Below are 11,626 nucleotides of genomic sequence, written 5' to 3' on the forward strand. Positions count from 1 at the left end.
TTTCCCTCTTCATTTTATGCACTGGTGCTAGACTAACACCAACATTCATAAACATAATCAACTGGTAACTCAAATACGAGGTAATTTTCATCAGCCACTATGGATGCAGAATTTATAGATAAAGATAAGCCCATATCTCCTTCCCAATCCCAAAGGCATCTGTGCAAACACATGCAAAGAAATTTACCACTTTAGCTGGAGGCTTTGGCTTCTGCTGAAGAGCTTTCTTGGCCTTTGCTGCAGCAGCTTGAGCCTGGTGGATCCGTTCTGCAAATACAAATTATTGGTCAGAGTTCCTGAACATGAGCAAACGGAGTTAAGGAAGAGGCCAATTCAGAACTCTAAGTTCATCTTCAGATGAGAAATCAAGCACACGTTATTGACATGCAACAGTACAAAGAAAAAATACCATGTAAAATCAGCCAAAAAGGCTGAAAATAAGACACATAAGAAGTGCTGAATATACATATGCCTGCAGTTCTTGCACACAGGATGCTATTTTTCTAACAAATACTTGAAACTGACACTCTGCTCTGCAAGACTGAATTTAAGTGTTGAGGGGCTAACATTAGCAAAATGACTAGAGAAAAAAGCTACACTGCTAAATTAATGTTCATTATCCAGCTGGACTGAAGAAGCTCAAGAGATTTATACATGTTTTCAATTGTTAAGATATCACTAAGCCAGTCTTACCAAACTCTTCCTCACTCCTGTCCCGGTGCAGGTAGATCCACAGCTTGCGTCCAATGTCATATTTCACACAGGGATCTTTCTCATAATGTAATCGATCCAGAGCACCACTAACAACAGTATTAACCTGGAAGTTCAGAATTCACAGTATTACAAGATATCCCTGGCTGGGCTAGCCAAAGGTCATGAACACAAAAGTAATCCTATTTGGCATAAAACCTGAGTAAGCTGCTAGCAATCCTTCTGAGTAAGAACTAACTGAGAGCAGATGTTGTAGCACAGGATGCTGTTTGCCACCTTGGATTAAATGGAGCTGCCACCAAAGCTGAGAGCTCTGAAAACTGACTGTTTCTCAATCTAAAATGTCAGCAGCTATATGACACAGTGTTAATTCTGTGGCTTTTCTAGCTGGTTTTTCATTATCCAGAGTTCGGTGCAGATTTGCAGCAGCTCGCCAGAGTAGAACATAGCTCTCATTTCCTAGTCAAAGCAGCATAAAAAATTATTTGGCCTCAGCCACTGAATACTGCCCGAGCCCGCACAGTGTATTTTTAGGAGAATCTGTCTGAGGCTAGACATGACATCCAACTTACTTGAGCGCTTGTGACATCAGGAGCTAGGAACTGGGAATCTTTAAGCAGCTCACAGATTTCAGCACGAGTTCCTTCTCCATTAGGAAGGCGAGCGGCAGCATCACGAACTGAAATACAAAATCAGAGCTTAAACTTCCAGCCATAACTAGGTAGCTGTATTCAAGTATCTTAGAAGATATGTTTCTGTATGCCTCTCTTACCCCTGCTCTGACAGCGTCTACTTGCTGCCTAAAATCTAGCCCCCATGATCCCCCATGGATATGAGCAGAGATTATAAAGGATCACTTTAAACTGTGCTGGCTTTGTGCTAGGAGTGATGGACCTGGGGAACAGCACTAAACCCCGGAATGACTTTGCAATGCCCCAACATCACAACAGTTTGCTGAAACCACCACTCTTTTGTTTTCCAGTTATCTGAGCCTTAGCTTTAGCCAGCCCCATGGACTCTCTCCTCTCTATTTCCCATTTTTGCTCAGAAGATGCCGTCCCAGCATTTCATCACCTTTATTTCATAGCATTTATTTCTTCTTCGCTTATGTCATCTCGGCCTGCGCACCTTTTCCCATTATAAGGTAGATTCCTAAAGTCATTGTTTGGGGGGTCAGGACAGCCCTTTGCTTGTTTAAAAAAATAGTTTTGGCCATCACCTTACCGAGGGACAAGATGGTGACATAAGCTGGTCTGTCTGAGCGTAGGAGAGAATGCTCTCGGGCTTTGTTTAACGAGGTTTCCTTGTCAAACACCCCCTTCACGGGACCAACAACTGACTCAAAGCCATGCATACGGAAAGTGAAAGCTTTGTGTGGCTGGCTGTAACGGTAACGTTCCTGTATTTGGAAACAAGAGGACTGAATTTAGACGGACACATATGCAGCAAAGTCTTAAAGCTTTTGTTATGTTTATATTATAATAGAAGTTACTATCGTTCTCTAGAGAAATGGGTTTTTTTAAATTAAAGGCTCAAATACTGCTGTATAAACTTATTTTGGATCAAGACAAGCACAAAGTACTTCAAGCAGAATACAAAGCACCACCTACCCAAAGCGTGCAGGTGCAATACATTAGAGTCATTGCTAAGCAGCTGCACAGACTAGAGAGGCGCCAGAGATACACCTTCTGCCCAGCAAACACCCCTTCCCCCAGCAACAAGAAGCCCTTTCTTCCTCCTCTAATCTGGAGAAAGAGAGATTTCCAAAATGTAACCTGGATATCCTGCCACGCACACAGCACATGTACACAGGGAGAAGAATCGTCATTGCGTTTACCCTGTAATACACGCTTGCATCTACTACAGACAAGAAAACTAACTGTTTGGGTGCACTTGATGCCACTTGTCTTCTGCTTGTTCTCATACATGCCCAAAAAATAGAGAGAAGTCATCCATTGGCACTACCAATTTCAATTAATTTTGCCCAATACCCATTGGAAATACAGGCACTTTTGAAGTAAGCAGCTAGGCTATATTGTTAGCACGTTTTATGGAAGGTCAAGATACCTACTTCAAGGCAAAAAACCCACACTAATTCTCTACATTAACAAAGTTCATGTAGAGTATAAAACTGTCACCCCATACAAATTCTCTTTAGTGGCCAACTGTTTCAACACGCACATTTAAAATTAAGATGATTCTCTTCTTACCTGCTCCTGAAACACACGTTTCTCCTCTCCAGTGCTAGGTCGGACTACATAGTCAGTCCTTCTGAAACAAAGGTCACCATTGGTTCTGAGCAACAACGAGCCCACAACAATCCCCAAGAACACCCCAAAGGACTTGTCACCTCACCCTTTCTGCAAATGCTTCTGAACAAATTTATGATAATATAAATAAGGCCTGTAGAGATCTTAAATTATGCTCTACGCACTACCTGAACGTAAGCCAGGACTGTAAACAACCTAGTTATCAGGACACAACTTGGGGAAAAATGAACTGACTTTGTGTAAAATTAGACTATCAAGTTCCCTCCTGCCCCATGATGTAAAATCTTTTTGTTTTAAGCAACCAGCCATTCTGATACAGAGGCACAACGACCAAACTTCACAGTGTTAGCACACACTACAGAAGCTTTCAAGCAGTATTACATACTTACACTCTGGGAATTGGTGGTGTGGCATCTGAGCTGTCTTCATTTTCCTGTCGAAAAACAGAGAAATGTCAATGTTGGATACAACTCAGTCAGGTTTTGTGCTGCTAGAAGGTGATTTTTTCTGACTCACTTTGAAAAAAGTCTGGTCTTTGGTCTCCAACCAGAGCTGAAACAGCGCTGCCAATTCCTTCTCATGATCTTGGCAAGAACCTAGTCCAAGTAATCAGGAAAAATAAGAAAGAGAAGTCCTTGATTTGTTATGAAGCTAGCTGCTTGTACTTCCCAATCATCTCCTACTCCCTTCCCACCTCTATGTGTCACCAGTCACACGGCATTTTCTATACTTCACAGATGCTGCAATTTCAATACTTGAACACATCCAGACTTAGCAAAGCGGTAAAACCTAGTTATTCTCCCATACAAAGGATGGTGATTGGTACAAAGGATGGTGATTCAACTCCTGGCAGAGCAAGCAAGATACTGTTTGAGGCACAGCCACCTGATATTTGCAGGTGGCTCCTACTCTCCAAAGTAATCCCAGTCACTGAGTCCATGAGCAGAAACATGTGCCTACAAAACCTCCACCAAAGACTGTGAAAGGGAGCAGAGGAATAGCCTCCTGCCTCCAAACCTCTGCCAGTATAAGCCTGCAAATATGATCACTAGAATCACTATAGTTAAGAACAGAAAATTCTGCCCCGGAGCTGACGGAATGAACATAAACATAAGAAATCTGTTCTTCACTCATTATGAGCCTCGGCACATTTATTATTAATTTGCTCTTTGATCACACTTTTAAAAATGAGAACAGTATTACTTTGCTCCACAGAGAAGCTTAATTCATTTACAATTGTAATAACTAATAATTACTCTGAATAATCAGAAGGGAACATATGAAGGTGTTCAGACAGATTTGAAGGGTGACATAAACATCGTTAGGTCAGCAACATAAAGAAATAAAGCCTTTGCTCAGTTATTCTCTGTCTACTGCTGATACTAACGTCTTGTGAAAACCTAAAATGTAAACCACATCTTTGCTCAGCTAAAAGAAAAGGCCTAACCAGTGAATTAACAGCTCTGCTCATCTTTCTCTCTGGGCTGCAGCAAGCAGAAAAGTAAAGTCCTGGAGAAAACAACCACCCTTTACTGTAGTAGAAATCATAGAAGAGCACGAGATACTCACCAAGCAATTTCCACTGCTGAGTTTTTTCCTTGAATTCAACAAAAGGTGAGAAGCTGGAAGGAACATCTACAATGAAAAACGTGCACATCAGAGACATCATACAATCGTCCAACCACCAAATTCCTACTGTTGTAATGCAAGCTGTTGAATTAGACTCGTAACGACAGATCATTTTAAGTGATTATGTAAGCGCATCTCTAAATTTATACTTGCCCGAAGGGAAGGTAAGCATCTCAGAGTAACAGTGCCAGCACAAGAAAAGAACAGAACTCGATAACGTGTCTTTCATCTACAGGCTGTCAGATGAGATCCTGTTCATGCCGCGAGGCACCAGGAACTCTTACTGTACGGTGACTATTGCTGGGCTCATGGGAAGCAAACTCAGGATTTACAGTACTCACCAGCATTAGGGAGAACACTATGTATCCATGCTGCAAAGGCTACTACAATTTACGCTGTGTCTCCCTTTAAAAATTCCCACTAAGCAAATGAGAACCACGGACTAATTTAGTTTGAAAGGAATGCCTGAAGCTTAGCTGGTCCAAGCCCCAGGTCAAAGCTGGGCCAACTTCAATGTTTCCAGCAGATTGCTCAGGGCATCATCTTGTTTATTTTTTATTATCTCTGAAGACAACCACAACATCTTCACACCAGGAAGAGAATAATTTTTTCCTGCTTCAAATATCCCGCCTGAAGCACACGGTCTGAACAGGAGAAACTGCCTGTCTAGAGGCAATTTCACACACGTTTTCACATACTCGGGAATCAAGCTGGGTCTTATCTACTATCCACATGCAAAACAAGCCTACCACAATCAAGAAATGTAAGCCATAAAGCCTATCATAGAAATGCTGTCAACAATACAATGATTTATTGTAGTGATGAATTAAAAGTTGATTTGAGCTACAATATAAACCAGCACTGAGTAGAACTGAGGTACCAGCATCACTAGTGTTTTTCACAGCCATTCTTACCTCTGCTGTCACCTGTCAAGTACTGCAAGGCGGGTAAAACCAGTTCAGACCAGTTAGAAGCAAAGGAGAACCAGTTATTTAGTGCACTGGCAGGAGAAGATTGCCAATCTAGAATTTTATCTTCAAGCTGAAGAGGAAAAAGCAATATTCTATTAAAGATCTCGCACTTTAAACCGTGACTGTTTTAACAGAAAACAAAACAGCTAAACATACCCAGGGGACAAAAAGATTTTTACATATATAAAAAAATCACTTGACTTTTTCAAGTAACCACACCATGGTATTTCAGACAACAGAGAGCAAAAAGGGGAAAAAGCTTCCCCACCATCTCTGCCCTTAATGTATAGAATATATCTAACTATGATCTAAAGAACGGGTATGGAAAGACTTACAGATTCAGCTGACTAAATTTATGAAACGTGTTCAAAACAGAACGTGGTATGCACTCCCAAAGCGTTTCACTTCTTTACATTAAGACGTAGATTACATATTAATTTACAGCAGCACAATTCTGGGGGAAAATCACTATTACACAGCTATAAACCCCTCTATCACCTAGTTTTGCTTTCTGCAAAGATTCCAAGATAAGTGGGTGGCTCCTTACCACAGAGAGAGTAGCAGGTCCTTCCAGGAACAGGATCTCCAAAAGAAGGAAAAAGAAACTGGAAGATATTTCATTTATTCCAAGGCATGGCTTCATGTCTTCAAGAGGTCTTCAAATGAAAGAGAACACAAGCAGAATAAGTTCCCAGAGTAAATATTCACCTTCATATACCAAGATGAACACCACACATTTCGCACATCCCAAGCTGCACAAAGCCAAAACGTGCACAAGTCCCAGAAGAATCTGAGCTGCAAATCTGCTGCTCTCTCCACCCGTGCAAAGCGTTCAGGGCCCTTTGAGGCACTTACTCCTCTTTGACAGATGACAGAGGGATGGGGGAAGGATCCTGAGACATTGATGGGATTCCATCTGCATTGCTAAGGGAGTCAGCCAAATCTTCCACCTCGGATTTAATAATCTTCAGCTTTTTTTTCTTCTTATCTTCTTTTTCCTTCACCTTTTTCTTGAGGGTTGCAAGGTCAAATAAAGCTTTAGATATGATAAAAGGTAAGAAAAAGAATAAGAAAAATTTATCATATGCCATTAAGAATCATAAATCAATTTAAATCATTTAAACATCTATTTAAAGAATCATTTAAACATCTATTCAGAAATGTAGGTAGAGTGCACTCATTCACCACCAGTTCATTCCATCCTCTCAGTTCTTTCCATGAATCTTTATTTCCCCCCCCTTAAAGTACCCTGTTTTAACAGAAAACCCCTAGTTTTTAAAGCCAAGGTATGTGAAATTAGAAAGGCAAAGGTAACTGCTTAGAGCAGAGATACAAATTAACTTTCATCAATTAGTTGGAAGCACCTTCAGTGGAAACTGGAGTTGTCTGTGAGGAACTGAATAAAACAACTCACAACCGCAGAGTGGTTAGCCAGCTCTGTGAAGAGCAAAAGGATACAACAACCTATTGTGACCACCTTCACCCTTCGCTTTTCACACACACAGGACACCCTATACTCATGCCATGCACAAGTCCAAGCCACTGACCTGCTAAGGAACCTTTCCTGCCGGCATTTACTCGAGTCATGATGTCCTCAAGAGTCAGATCTGTCGTGACTAGATCAGGGTGGTCCTACACAGAGCAATGGGATAGAAATTAAAATTGGGGAAGGACAAAGAATAAAGAGAGCAACAAGGGTAAGCAAGTACTGAAATGCCCAAAACTTATCCAGGAGCAGCTTAAAAAGTTATTTACTCCAACAAAAGTAGGGAAGTCTTCTAACCCCGAAATCCAAAATTTTGTCTCTCCAAAACACATCACTGAAATTACAAAATCCCTCTAAACGGGCAAGCATAAACCGGAGTTGCATATATTCGCTGACAATTAAATACAAGTTATGATAAAGGGTTGAAGGGCGGTTGCACACACACAAAAAAGCGCCATCATTTTGTCACCCAGAAATACCCTGAACTTCATAGCTAACAGGTAAAAGACCAGTCCCACCCCCAAAGACTTCTTGACATCTTACAGGTTGACGTTTTCGTTTCTCATGGTGCTTCTTCAACATCATCTTCAAATCACTTTCCCCAAGTTCTATCTTGTCTGCAATGAAAAACCATTCCGAGATTATTTGCACGCTTTTCCATTATCATTATTTTACAGACTTCTTAGAATGCCGTTTGCTATCCATTCCCTCGATCAACAACCTCCAAATTTCAGTAACTAAATTTTCCTTATTTGAATTTTATCCTTTTAATCAACCAGTTTATTTCCGATACTGTCTTCCTTGGGTCATCAGATTTCATTGCTGACGCAAGTATGGAAGCAAAAAGAAGTGAGAACCAGCTGTGCTGCATGAAGGGTTTGCAGACTTGATTACAGTAATCTTAAGAGGGATTCCCCAGGCACATACACCAAAATATAACAGAGAAATCAGCAGCTTTACACACACAGTAGACACTTTGTGTTAAAATACTGGCCTTCCAAAAAAAAAAAATAAATTGGGAAAAGATCAACTGGTTTGGAGACTGCAAAAATGAAGCATTACAAGATCTCCCATCAAACAACAGATTTTCAAACTGATTCCTTGCAGGGTCTCAAAGTAATTCTCATCCCTGAATCCATACCAACCCCTGGTTTGGTTCTCACCTGCTGTTTTCATGTCCAAGGTTGACAATGTTGGGATCACTCTCAGGGGAACTGGTGGACTTGGACAACGTGCTGGAGAACTGGGAGGCCATGAGCTTAGATCTAAAATAAATAAATAAATTTATTTCTGCAAGACCCAAGCACCAATCTACATAATTCTATTCCCCCAGGTCGGTTAGAGCAGAGCCAATAAAACTAGAGTACAGTTTCCGTTCCTCTATCAAAGACACTGTCCTCACATTCAAAATTTGTCTTTCTCCATTCACATCTCGAGTCTTTAGTTCGGTCCAGGGCATTACCTTCTTCGTCAGAAGACAAGGTGGTATCTCCACACTCCTCTTTCACTTCCCTCAGAATCTTCAAGTAGCGCCGATGTGTCCGTCGGTCTCGTTCTTCTGCATCATACGTCGGTGACAAGTGCTTTCTCCTGAGGGTCATATCAGGGCCTCCTTTCCGAGCTAAATCCAGCAAGTGCTGGAAGATGAGATACGTGTGACATTAGCTATCTCAGCTACACCTCTGAATAGATAAGCTCATCTCACATACTTTCAGCAAGTGTAATGTTTGGGGCTGGTGTGGTAAGCACCTCAGTTCTTTACAAAGTAACCCTTACAAGGTATCAGTATCTGCCACATATGCAATTTTAAAACCAGCGTTTTAGACCACCATTTAAAGCAGGGGGAAAGCAAGGACGGATCTAACAGGAAATTTCTGCACCTTCATCTCCACGTAGAATACCTCACTGTCATTTTATGTGGACTGTTGAACCTAACCATTGATCTGAGAGGCTATAGAGGAAATAACTTCCTGGACACTTCCATATTCTTTTTCCCACATCACCGTGAGTGGTTTTATAAAGACAGACATTTATCTTCATCCATACATCCCATATGTTTCAAAGTCTAGAAATAAGCGAGCAAGTGTCTACAATGAAGACATTTCAGTTGGCAGCAATTAGCTGATGACAGCATCCATAGACGAAGACTTCATCAGGGATTTACAGGCATCAGAATCAGAGTTTTGTGTCTATTCTATACCAGTCCTCAGTGAAGCCGGGAAATTCATACAGGTACATACTTAGCAACCTTACTTGTTTCACAATGACAGAAATGGAAGAAAACGAAGGCAGAATGACTTGTTAATAGGACAGTAAGGTGTAAAGGGGAAAGTGCAGGAAGTAAGGGGCAAGGTGGGCATGGAAAAAAGACACTATACACAAGTGAGAGCTATGAGAATTTCAAAACCTGGAATTTGCAAACGTAACAATGTATGTAGTGTTCTCATATTATAAGGGACACTGGAAAACCAGAAACACAGCGTTCATTAAAGGAAAGACCTCCAAGAACTGCGAATGCACAAATACCAAGACCCTTTGCTGTAAAGACAACCCATTCCTTACAGAACACAAGAAAACGATGACCACACCCTGAAGACACTCACATTGCGGGAAGCGAGGATCTGCTTGAGCAGTCGGTAGAAGTACTGCTGCTGAGAGCTCAGGTAGCGTTTGTACTGCGACTTAAAACAGAGCTGCCGGTATTTCACAACTTCAGGATTAAAGTGTCCATCTGTAAGAGAGAGGTAAAAAACACGTGACTTTTCATCAACTGTTGATGAAAGTTGATGAACTGTTGATGTAACTGAGAACTTAACCCCAAAATTACACCAAAACTTATTACGCTGACTGACCCCGGAAGAGTTTCTGGGCGATATGCAGTGGATTTCCAAAACGGAAGTTTTCACCACTGAACAATGCAGAGATGAGTTTGTTCTGATGCTCTCGGTTGTTTTCAGGAAAGTGAGGCAGGAATTTTTTTAGGTGGTCTTGCTGCGCATCTGTCAGCACCTCCTGCCACGTAGACAAGCTGACAACTTCAAAGAAGATCTCAGGCTAAAGAAAGCAAAAAATGACAGTGAAGAAAACGCATCCACGTCCTTAACAATCTTCTAGTCCTTAAGGCTTTCTGCAGTTAAATAACACAAGAGAGGAGACTGTCTCACACCAAATGCAGAAAACAATAGAGTGGAAAGAGGAAAGGTGAGGAAATTAACGATACTACTAGCAGCATGAAAGAGGAAAGGTGAGGAAATTAACAATACTAACAACAACGTGAAAGAGGAAAGGTGAGGAAATTAACAATACTAACAACAACGTGAAAGAGGAAAGGTGAGGAAATTAACAATACTACTAACAACAAGAAAGAGGAAAGGTAAGGAAATTAACAATACTACTAGCAACATGAAAATAAATTCAAAATTTGAACAAACAAAAGTTTCCTAAAGGCAATTTTAAAATATGAGAGATCATTACCTAAAAAAAAAGAACATAACGGAATTGTTTTAAAAGACATTCTCTTGACGTTAATCAAAGTCCTGTTCAACACCTTTTCCAGGACAGTCAGAAGCATTTCCCCTCTTTTCAGTTTTCTCTGTAAGCCCCACAAAGGGAATTAAACACACTGTTTATCACGGTTCTGAAAAGGTAAAGCATCTCAGCACTACTCACGTCCTCCAGCAGGTCCTCAGGCAGACTAACCCTGGTGGTACCCAGCATGCAGTCCTCCATGATGCCATGTGTGCCATTTCCTTCCCCGCAGGGTCCCAGCTCCAGGGGGTCCGTCAGCATGTGATCCAGAGAGTCCATTCTTCACCCTCTCCCGGTCCTGAAGGACGGCAGCAAAGCCCTCAACAACCGAAAATCCCAAACCCAGGTACGTACCCAGCCGAGGAATGCCTGAGAAGCTGACGGGGCTCTGAGCAACGTGATGTAGTGGAAGATATCTCTGCTCATTGCACGGGGGTTGGACTAGGTGACCTTTAAAGGTCCCTTCCAACCCAAAACATTCTATGATTTGATGAAGCCGTTGTTTAAATGCAAGCCACAGAATCGGGCCACGAAATATGTAAAATATTACAGTGTTAATTTACTCTTTGATTGCCACAGAGGAATGTTTTGCCAGACAGCGCGTACCATGCCCCTAAGGCAGACTGTGAAGTACAGGTGACCCACCTCACTTGGCTTCCCACCTACAGGAGCTGCTGTCAATGGAGATAAATACCAGGAAAAACCGTGTCTAAATCCTGAAAGTGTTTTTTAACGCGCCAGAACGAATGGCGGGTCTCAGGCAGGGTTTCTCTCAGGTTGAATCTGCAGCTATGACTGGGCCAAGAGCCCCGCTCCCCCCAAGCACAAGTGCCAAGAGCCGCAGGCTGAGAGGAAAACGCACGAACCCCGCGGAATATGCCAACAAAGAACCAAATAAACCTTTTGAAGACAGCGTCAGACAATAAGAAAACACAGAAGAGAAGAAAAAACGCGTTTCATACCCGCTACGCTGGCTCTGGGCGTGACACCGGCGTCTCCCCGCTGACGGAGGCGAAGGCAGCCCGACCCCC

The 11,626-nt window shown here is 41.9% G+C and overlaps 1 protein-coding gene across 2 annotated transcripts in view; it reads right to left on the reverse strand.

Moving 5' to 3' along the window:
- The window catches only part of NFRKB (nuclear factor related to kappaB binding protein), a 16,513-nt gene extending 5,639 nt beyond the window's left edge, over nucleotides 1-10,874 (reverse strand). Inside the window, exons 1-18 of one of the 2 annotated variants that reach the window (XM_009890798.1) lie at nucleotides 10,737-10,874; nucleotides 9,920-10,121; nucleotides 9,671-9,798; nucleotides 8,530-8,704; nucleotides 8,231-8,332; nucleotides 7,611-7,684; nucleotides 7,129-7,213; nucleotides 6,437-6,617; nucleotides 6,129-6,237; nucleotides 5,525-5,651; nucleotides 4,551-4,616; nucleotides 3,498-3,577; nucleotides 3,371-3,414; nucleotides 2,922-2,982; nucleotides 1,936-2,110; nucleotides 1,284-1,390; nucleotides 694-817; nucleotides 188-267 (exon numbers count right to left, since the gene is read on the reverse strand). In XM_009890798.1, the coding sequence (XP_009889100.1) occupies nucleotides 188-267; nucleotides 694-817; nucleotides 1,284-1,390; nucleotides 1,936-2,110; nucleotides 2,922-2,982; nucleotides 3,371-3,414; nucleotides 3,498-3,577; nucleotides 4,551-4,616; nucleotides 5,525-5,651; nucleotides 6,129-6,237; nucleotides 6,437-6,617; nucleotides 7,129-7,213; nucleotides 7,611-7,684; nucleotides 8,231-8,332; nucleotides 8,530-8,704; nucleotides 9,671-9,798; nucleotides 9,920-10,121; nucleotides 10,737-10,874 (2,058 nt within the window). Of the gene's footprint in view, nucleotides 1-187; nucleotides 268-693; nucleotides 818-1,283; nucleotides 1,391-1,935; nucleotides 2,111-2,921; nucleotides 2,983-3,370; nucleotides 3,415-3,497; nucleotides 3,578-4,550; nucleotides 4,617-5,524; nucleotides 5,652-6,128; nucleotides 6,238-6,436; nucleotides 6,618-7,128; nucleotides 7,214-7,610; nucleotides 7,685-8,230; nucleotides 8,333-8,469; nucleotides 8,705-9,670; nucleotides 9,799-9,919; nucleotides 10,122-10,736 lie in introns of both variants that reach the window. The other variant, XM_009890797.1, reaches the window with a different exon arrangement.
- Between the last annotated feature and the right edge of the window lie 752 nt (nucleotides 10,875-11,626).

Source organism: Charadrius vociferus, unplaced genomic scaffold (genome assembly GCF_000708025.1).
Source record: "Charadrius vociferus isolate BGI_N301 unplaced genomic scaffold, ASM70802v2 scaffold858, whole genome shotgun sequence".
In the NCBI taxonomy this organism is placed as follows: Eukaryota; Metazoa; Chordata; class Aves; order Charadriiformes; family Charadriidae; genus Charadrius; species Charadrius vociferus.